Below are 9105 nucleotides of genomic sequence, written 5' to 3' on the forward strand. Positions count from 1 at the left end.
TGACAAGGTACAAATCTGTCATTCTGCCCCTGAACAGGCAGTTAACCCACTGTTCCTAGGCTGTCATTGAAAATACAAATGTGTTCTGAACTGACTTGCCTAGTTAAATAAAGGTTAAAAAAATAAAAATGTATAGAGTGATCATTTTAGACGAAAGATTGGATATCGGAGTCTATGACCTCATCGCTGAGTAGGCAATAATCCAAATACCCCTGTTTATTACATTGTATTGACAGTTAAGACTCACCGCAGACAGTCAAACAAGTGTGAAGAAAATAACGTTAAGTTCTCCGCACTGAGCCAGCGTATACACGCTTATGAATCGATAACCCATTGAAGTGCCTCATTGAAATGTGACAACTAAGCCGGACAAACTATGATTTATTTGATACCACTTTGTCTTCCAGGAACAAACCCCCAAAAGGTTCCCATTGGATAGTTTGCCACGATAAAATCTGGTTTTGTTAGATGTCAACCAGAGTTTGAACAGGCGATTCGACTAAAGGAAATCGAAATGAGCTCTGAACCATTGAACAAAAAGTTAAGAAACAGAAATATTATTTCCCACTTGACAGACAGCTGAGAACAGAGAAATTGGTCTTGTTAAATAAGCACTGCTTGAAAGAGCAGATCAATCCATCCTTTTGTCATTTGAGGCTACCCAGTATCCTTCAAAGTTGGCCTTCAATCGATAAATGTCAATTAACAAAGTTTGACTTTAAGCGTTTGATTGAGCCTGCCTGGAGTGCCAGGTGGTTGTTGTAACAGGTTTGCACTTCTGGGACTATTCCATTGGTTCCATTGCGTCAAACGAGCTCAATCAGGTGTAGGAAAAGAATTTGAAGTAAAACTCATACTATTTGAACCCAAGTCTGTTACACAATATTGCTACTTGCTGCCTATTGAGCCTACATCTACAGTGACGAAGGACAGTCTGTCCTTCATCTCTCCAGTTGCATGACTGATTTATATAATTCATATTCATGGGTCCTAAATGTGCTGGATGGAATTGATCTTCAGATCCTCATCTGTAGCACTGACAGGCAGTGGCGTGTGAAAAATATCAATAATGTATCTTAATAAATACCATATGTCAATAATATCCATCCTAAACCATAATTTAAAAGCTGATAGCTGTCATTTATGGAGATATTTACTTAGAAGAAATGTCCATTAGTTATGCCTCAGTCAATTGGATATGCCCCCTATCAAAAATATATTACAGGCACTATAAATATTTGTTGCAGGCCCAAAGATCCATGTCGTATTGGAAGAAATTTAATATCAAAATGTCAAAAGAAGGTTAATGCTGGATAGTTTGCTTCCAAGACCTTTCTTTTTGCCTGACATGGTGTTTTATGTCTCCACAAATGATTAAGAAAATAGAACTAAACTGTAATATGATTCAATTTTATCAGTTCTAAAAGGGCACAGCGATCCCTGGGGCATGTTTATTATTACCAACCTGATCGCTGTTATTACTCTTAACATTTTGAATTATGGAGAAACTGACCAAAACACTCAGAAAAGCATTCATATATCAATGTAAGGAAAGTGTGCAATGGTGAGCAATCAAAACAACAATTTCAATCTGACAACAAGTGCAGCTACTCCCAGTCCCTCTCTCACCCCCAGCTCAGGTTGTCCCTCTCTCACCTCCAGCTCAGGATGTCTCTCTCTCACCCCCTGCCCAGATTGTCTCTCTCTCACCCCCAGCCCAGTCAATGTAAATAGTCCATGTGGCCATTCGATTAAATGTTCAGCACTCTTATGGCTTGGGGGTAGAAGCTAAGGAGCCTTTTGGTCCTAGACTTGGTGCTTCGGTACCGCTTGCTGTGCGGTAGTAGAGAGAACAGTCTATGACTTGGGTGACTGGAGTCTTTGACCATTTTTTGGCCTACCTCTGACAGAGCCTATTATATAGGTCCTGGATGGCAGGAAGCTTGGCCCTAGTGATGTACTGGGCCGTACGCACTACCCCCTGTAGCGCCTTACGGTCAGATGCTGAGTAGTTTCCATATTAGGGGGTGATGCAACCAGTCAGGATGCTCTCGATGGTGCAGCTGTAGAACTTTTTATGTGCCCTTCACTGATGAATCCCGGTTTCAACTTTCCTGGGCAGATGGCAGACAGCATGTATGTCGTTGTGTGGGTGAACAGCTCTCTGATGTCAATGTTGTGAACAGAGTGCTCCATGGTGGTGGTGGGGTTATGGTATGGACAGGCATAAGCTATAGACAACATTTGCATGAGGCAAATGGCTGGTTTTCTGATCCACGTCCCTACCTTTTTTTTTACGGTATCTGTGGCTGCATACATATCTGTATTCCCAGTCATGTGAAATCCATAGATTATGGCCTAATGAATTTATTTCAATTGACTGATTTCCTTAAATGAGCTATAACTCAGTAAATTCTTTGAAATTGTTGATGTTTGTGTTTATATTTTTGTTCAGTGTAGTATCATCAATGCTGGTCAGTGATGGTCTCGACCTGTCCTTAAGTAGGTACAGCACATATGCAAATGACCAGCATGTGTATCATTTGCCAAACAATATATTTTATCTAGTTTCTGTCCTGACAGACACTGGAAAGACCATGAAAATAATTCTGTTTTGCGATATATATATATTTATTTTATTTTATATTTTATTCCCTCTCCATTTTGCCTGACTCAAGCTGCAAAAGCTCCAATAGGATCCAACCAAGACAAGCTTAAAGTAAAATCTGCACACTCTGGTGCACAGGATACGATGGATGAGATAAACTTCACTTTCACACTTGCCTGCACTGGGAATACTGTCACACCTGAACACTACCTGCCAAGTAAATGACTACACTTTCACACACTGTAAAAAGTAGCTGTCTAACTCATTAAAGAAATTGAGTAGTGGTTACTCAAACATCTCCAACTGTCAGTAGAACTCAAATCATAAAAGTGGTCAATAATATTTCTTATCACTTCATGTTTTTGAGTACTGTTAACAAATATCAGTTTATTGAGTCAGTAGAGCTATGTATTTGTGTTCTGCTCATCTAAAGTTATTGAGTTTTTACAAGTTATGATTACGTAATATTTTAAAAGTCAATCTAACATTTATTAAATAAGTTGTTCTTACATGATTCTATTGTATTACGTCTTTACTTAAAACAATAAAGTAGTAGTCAGACACATTGACATTTGAGTAAAAAACACTTCCTTTATCTGTGTTGTGCTGATATAGAAGTACTCTGTTTTTGCAAGTTATAAATACTCAATAGTGCCATGTGACACTATTTTTAGAGGATTGTGGGTAATTCAACATCTGTACACTTTATGATACTTTTACACAATGTTCTATGCGCGTTTGAATAAAGCAAAGTATATTTCTAAAATAGTACGAAGCAGTTTGTTGTCCTATGAGGTGTAATTGATTATGATGAATGGATATTAAAAACGTTGGGGAAATTTGACATTCAATAATCAGACAAGCCATTGCAACCATCAACAAGGTCATGTGCACCACACTTAATGACAGAGGCTAATGCAGCATCCTGTTGTACTCACAGATCTACCTCAAATTACTGCTAGAGGAATGAGAACTGGGTTCAACAATGCCTGCTAAGGTGGGTTAAAATTACAAAACGTCAAATACATAAAACAAACATTAAGACACCACCACTGAAAATTTAAAATCGAAACTACTTACACTTCAAGAAATGTGTAATGAAGTTTAATAATTTAAGGACCATAAATGTTACATTCACTGCAACAAATATGTAGTGTTCAAGTAACTTAAATCGTTATAGTTCAGAATACATAATGCAATTTAGTGTTGTCAAAAGTTAATAAAACACAAAACACAAGTATTTACAACTTAAAAATATAACCATACGGGTGGTGATGTCACTTTATTACTGTAAGTATCGTCAGTTGGGTTACTCAAATGTTTTAGGCAAAGTGTTGACATTAAAATTGAGTAAGCGGAACTAATTACCTTTTACAGTGCACATTAGTGGAGGAATCCTCTCCTCTTTCATTGGAGAACATTAATAATGTTTATATATAAAAAATGGCTCTGCAGTCTCCCAATCCATAATATATTACCACAACCATGGAAGATAGCTCAAGCACCAATGTAGCCTAATGTACATGTTGGAAATTAAATGAATGATTGATGTATTGTCTAAATGCAATATACAGTAGGTCTACAATAACTCTGACAAGGTATTTCACTTAGACCATGAGTTGCCAACGATTTGACAGACATAGTAAGTGATGGGTCTACTATATGTTGAACTGTTTTGATCTCTAATAGTCTATATTTATGTTTTGTTCAGGTCCAATGTATGTCTTGTAACATGGATATTGATGACATAAAAGGAATACATGACTCATATTGACAGGCAGAAAACAGAGCACTATGACCCAGTGGAGATGTGCTCTCCTCTCCAGTAGAACCATTGTGATCAAAGCTGCATGTTTACTGTCACGCCTGTCAGAGGCAGGCAGCAGCATCAGCTGTATAAAACCAAGGGTGGAGGTCTCATCACCATTCAACTAGAGAAGGACTGATGCCGCCTGCAAGACAATTCCAGGCGGGAAGGATTACAATGCAAATGGGAAGCTAGCAGTTGCAACATTTGACAGATGTCTGCAAGTCATTGTTCTTTCATTCGTATCAATATATATTTTGATATCAACTTTCTATATACCATTTGTTTTGTTTAGATAGCTAAACTGTTAATTGAGAACAGATGTTGCTATACATTTCCAGATAACATGCTGGATATTTACTTCAAAATCAACAATTTTACATCCAACATTATAATTGGGTCGTTTCTGCAATGAATGAAAATGAAGAAGAAACGGACAGAAATACTTTCCTCTCCCAAAATATTTTACTAGATTGATTGAAATGAATTAAGAACATTTTGGAGACTTGGCGATATAGGAACTAACCACACTGTTTCAGGTGATAAATCAGTGATGGAGAAAAACACCACAGGTCACCTCGAGCCAACTCCTGCATTATATGGACTAATAATGAATTTCACCAACGATACCTATGTGACAAAATCTTCAGAGCTGAAGGAAAATGAAGAGAGTCTAGCTTATCAAACCAGTTTGGCAGTGATTCTCTTCGTTTTCACACTCGCCACTACTTTATCCAACGCATTTGTCATTGCAACGATTTATCAGTCGAAAAAACTGCACACTCCAGCAAACTTTCTTATAGCCTCTCTAGCTGTCACCGACCTCTTGGTGTCCATTTTGGTGATGCCAATATGCGTATTGTACACGGTGAGTCACACCTGGACATTGGGACAAGTTATATGTGACATTTGGTTATCATCAGATATAACATGTTGCACTGCTTCTATCCTTCACTTATGCGTAATCGCTTTGGATCGATACTGGGCAATAACAGACGCCGTTGAGTATTCCAAAAAGCGCACGCCAGCGCGCGCGGCGGGGATGATCGCGACTGCCTGGGTCATCGCAATCTGCATCTCTCTACCTCCGCTTTTCTGGCGCCAGGTGAAGGCAGAGGAGTTGACTGAATGTAATGTCAACACGGACCACATTTTCTACACTATTTACTCCACGTTTGGAGCATTCTACATCCCCACTTTGCTGCTTATCGTGCTTTATGGAAGAATATATGTGGAAGCCCGTAAGATCATTTTGAAACAGTCACCCAAAAAGGTAGGGAAGAGACTTACTTCAGCGCGCCTGGTCACGAACTCTCCTGGATCTGTGGCATCGACATCACCTTTGCAGTGTGGAAGACATGATACCCACTCCGGTGACACGGGTTCCTCGGCAAGTGAGAACCAAGTGAAAGTAACCGTGTCTGACGCACTTTTGGAGAAAAAAAGAATCTCAGCTGCTAGGGAAAGGAAAGCGACCAAAACATTGGGAATCATTTTAGGCGCATACATTATATGCTGGTTACCCTTCTTCATTTACACCCTGGTGGTGGCCACCTGTGAAACATGTTTTTACCCCGAGTTGTTTGACTTTTTCAATTGGCTTGGTTATCTCAACTCGTTAATCAATCCAATTATATATACCATGTCCAATGACGACTTTAAAAAAGCTTTCCATAAACTCTTGTGCTTCAGATGTTGCAGATCCTGAAAAGATGTCTTCTGTGCCCTATTTCGTTTGCATTATTGTTCTATAGAATACAAGAAAAATATTGAACACCTTTATCATACCCGTATCTCTGCACATTGTAAATATGGTACTGGAACTGACCCTGTATATAGCTCACTTACTTCTCGGGCTCTTCTTAATTCTTATTTCTATTTCTGGGGTGTTTTGTTCTACCTTATGTTATTTTAGGTAGTACATTGATATTGATACATGCATTGTTGGGTTTAAAGCTTGCGATAAGCGTTTGCATAATGATGACATTTTGGGGACCTACATTTTTACGAACTCGCCAACGTTGCGCAATCCTCAAATGCAGGTTTAATATGTAATACAGCTATACTTGATCCGATTATAATAAATTGTGAACACAACTGAACAAAATCACAGTTGGAAAATTCAGATTTGTTGTTCGTGTTTTGCAAGAGCTCCAATTTGGGGAATATGTTGGCGCGCGGCGCATTGAGCGTTATTCCCAGGGTGGCTGACCCTAATGCATTTCATATCCGCTGCACCATTAGTAGGCCGTAGAGCTCTCCAAACCAGACTGGGCTAAAAGCATTATTTCTGTACATTGGCTAGCTATGAGATTGTGTTTTTTTGTTTTTGTTTTGCATACATATGTGTGTACATAGGCCGAATTATAATTTCGTTTTCTTTGTAAAAATGTCACATGGAAATAAGGGATGTTACTGTATTTATTCTATCAGGATAAGTGATGGAAAGGATTATGATACGATCGAACTGTATTGGTTGACTATTGGTTCACTATTAGCATGTTAAAGATCAGTGGTTCCCAAACACATACCCCCTCTAGCACTAGCGTCAGCTCACTCTCAAATGTAGTTTTTTTGCCATAATTGTAAGCCTGCCAAAGACACACAACGCGATACATTTATTAGACATAAGAATGAGTGTGAGTTTTTGTTACAGCCGGCTCGTGGGAAGTGACGAAGTGCTCTTATACGACCAGGCCACAATTAATAATATAATAATAATCAATCATTTAGCTCTACCTAATTTATTAATCGAAAATTGTGAATAACTCACCACAGGTTAATGAGAATGGTGTGCTTGAAATTATGCACATAACTCTGCAATGTTGGGTTGTATTGGAGAGAGTCTCAGTCTTAAATCATTTTCCACACACAGTCTGTGCCTGTATTTAGTGTACATGCTAGTGAGGGTCGAGAATCCACTATCACATAGGTACGTGGTTGCAAAGGGCATCAGTGTCTTAACAGTGCGATTTGCCAAGGCAGGATCATCTGAGCACAGACCAAACCAGAAATCTGGTAGTGGCTTCTGATTAAATGACATTTTCACAGAACTGCTTGTTGCAATTTCGACAAGGCTCTCTTGTTCAGATATCGGTAAGTGGACTAGAGGCAGGGCATGAAAGGGATAATGAATCCAGTTGTTTGTGTCTTCCGTTTCTGGAAAGTACCTGCTAATTGCGCACCCAACTCACTCAGGTGCTTCGCTATATCACATTTGACATTGTCCGTAAACTTGAGTTAATTTGCACACAAAACATTATACAATGCTGGAAAGAACGGTGTGTTGTCCTTACTAATGCGTACAGAGAAGAGCTCCAATTTCTTAATCATAGCCTCAATTTTGTCCTGCACATTGAATATAGTTTCGGAGAGTCCCTGTAATCCTAGATTCAGATCATTCAGGCGGGAAAAAACATCACGCAGACAGGCCAGTCGTATGAGAAACTCACTATCATCAAGTGAAAATGATGGTCAGTAAAGAAAACTTGAAGCTCTCTCTCAATTAAAAAAAAAACGTTGTCAATATTTTGTCCCTTGATAACCAGTGTTGTAAAAGCTTTACATGGCACCTGCCCATGTCATTGCATAGTGCAAGAACATACACGAGAGTTCAGGGGCCTTGCTTGGACAAATTTAACCTTTTTCACTGTAGTGTCCTAAATGTATTTCAAGCTGTCAGGCAGCAAGAGCCTCTCGGTGGATGCTGCAGTGTACCCAAGTGGTGTCTGGGAGCAACTGTTTGCACGGTGTTACCCTTCTACTATGTCTCCCTGTCATGGCTTTTGCGCCATCAGTACAGATACCAACATGAGCAGCAGCTACGTTTGGCTACATACGGACCGTTAGTGGAATTCCCGCGAGAGAGTAACTGTTAATTTGATTGGATGTTAATTATTTGTCTAGGCTACCTGTATTTGATATTGTGTTGTTATTTCGCTAAACACAAGATGGTTTAATTTTATTTTAGGCAGTGAAACGAGGCTACTCAGGCGAGAAAAAAAACTCACCCAAATGTATATCCCCTTTGGAAAATATAAATGGAAAATATAAATGGATTTATTTTTTATTTTTTATTTTTTTTAAATGTGAATCACATTTTTTATTTGGCGTAACCCCGACGGCATTGCGCATACCCCTGGGGGTACAGTTTGGGAATACCTGTTATATATCAACTGATGCTCAACCTTGGCTCATGAACAAGTCTTGAGTTACAAGGCGACCAATGTTCTTTAGAACTTTTAAATGAGCCTGTCAAAGCTGAATCCCTGGGATAGTCACAAAGTTAATTGCTTGACTGGGTGAGGAAATATTTTATTAGGGTTTCAAGGAAGAAAGCCAGGATTCATATAACCTGAATGTCAAACACAGACCCAGACTGGTTTTATTGTGGGTGATATTTACCCAATAGACATGACAGCTGATGAACACATTCAATTTTACTGAACAAACATGTAGTGTTTAACAGTGCATGTCTGTATGTGTTGGTGTATTTGAACTGTATGTTGATACATTTAAGTGCACACATGTCTCTGTTTGTTCTGGCTAGCATCAGCTACAAAATAATTTACTGTCTTGAATTACATAAGAGAACCATATCAAGATACAGACAATTAATCAAACCTCTTGGCGTTGATTTGTGAAACATTGTGTTCTACAATAAGGCCTAAGGCTTGTCATACATATTTGG

The 9105-nt window shown here is 38.9% G+C and overlaps 1 protein-coding gene across 1 annotated transcript; it reads left to right on the plus strand.

Moving 5' to 3' along the window:
- Positions 1 to 4629: 4629 nt before the first annotated feature.
- LOC124002067 (5-hydroxytryptamine receptor 1D-like) lies at positions 4630 to 8267 on the plus strand. Its single transcript, XM_046309314.1, has one exon. It carries the CDS (start codon positions 4969 to 4971, stop codon positions 6121 to 6123), a length of 1155 nt encoding a protein of 384 aa, XP_046165270.1. The 5' UTR covers positions 4630 to 4968; the 3' UTR covers positions 6124 to 8267.
- Positions 8268 to 9105: the final 838 nt, after the last annotated feature.

Source organism: Oncorhynchus gorbuscha, linkage group LG17 (assembly GCF_021184085.1).
Source record: "Oncorhynchus gorbuscha isolate QuinsamMale2020 ecotype Even-year linkage group LG17, OgorEven_v1.0, whole genome shotgun sequence".
NCBI lineage: Eukaryota > Metazoa > Chordata > Actinopteri > Salmoniformes > Salmonidae > Oncorhynchus > Oncorhynchus gorbuscha.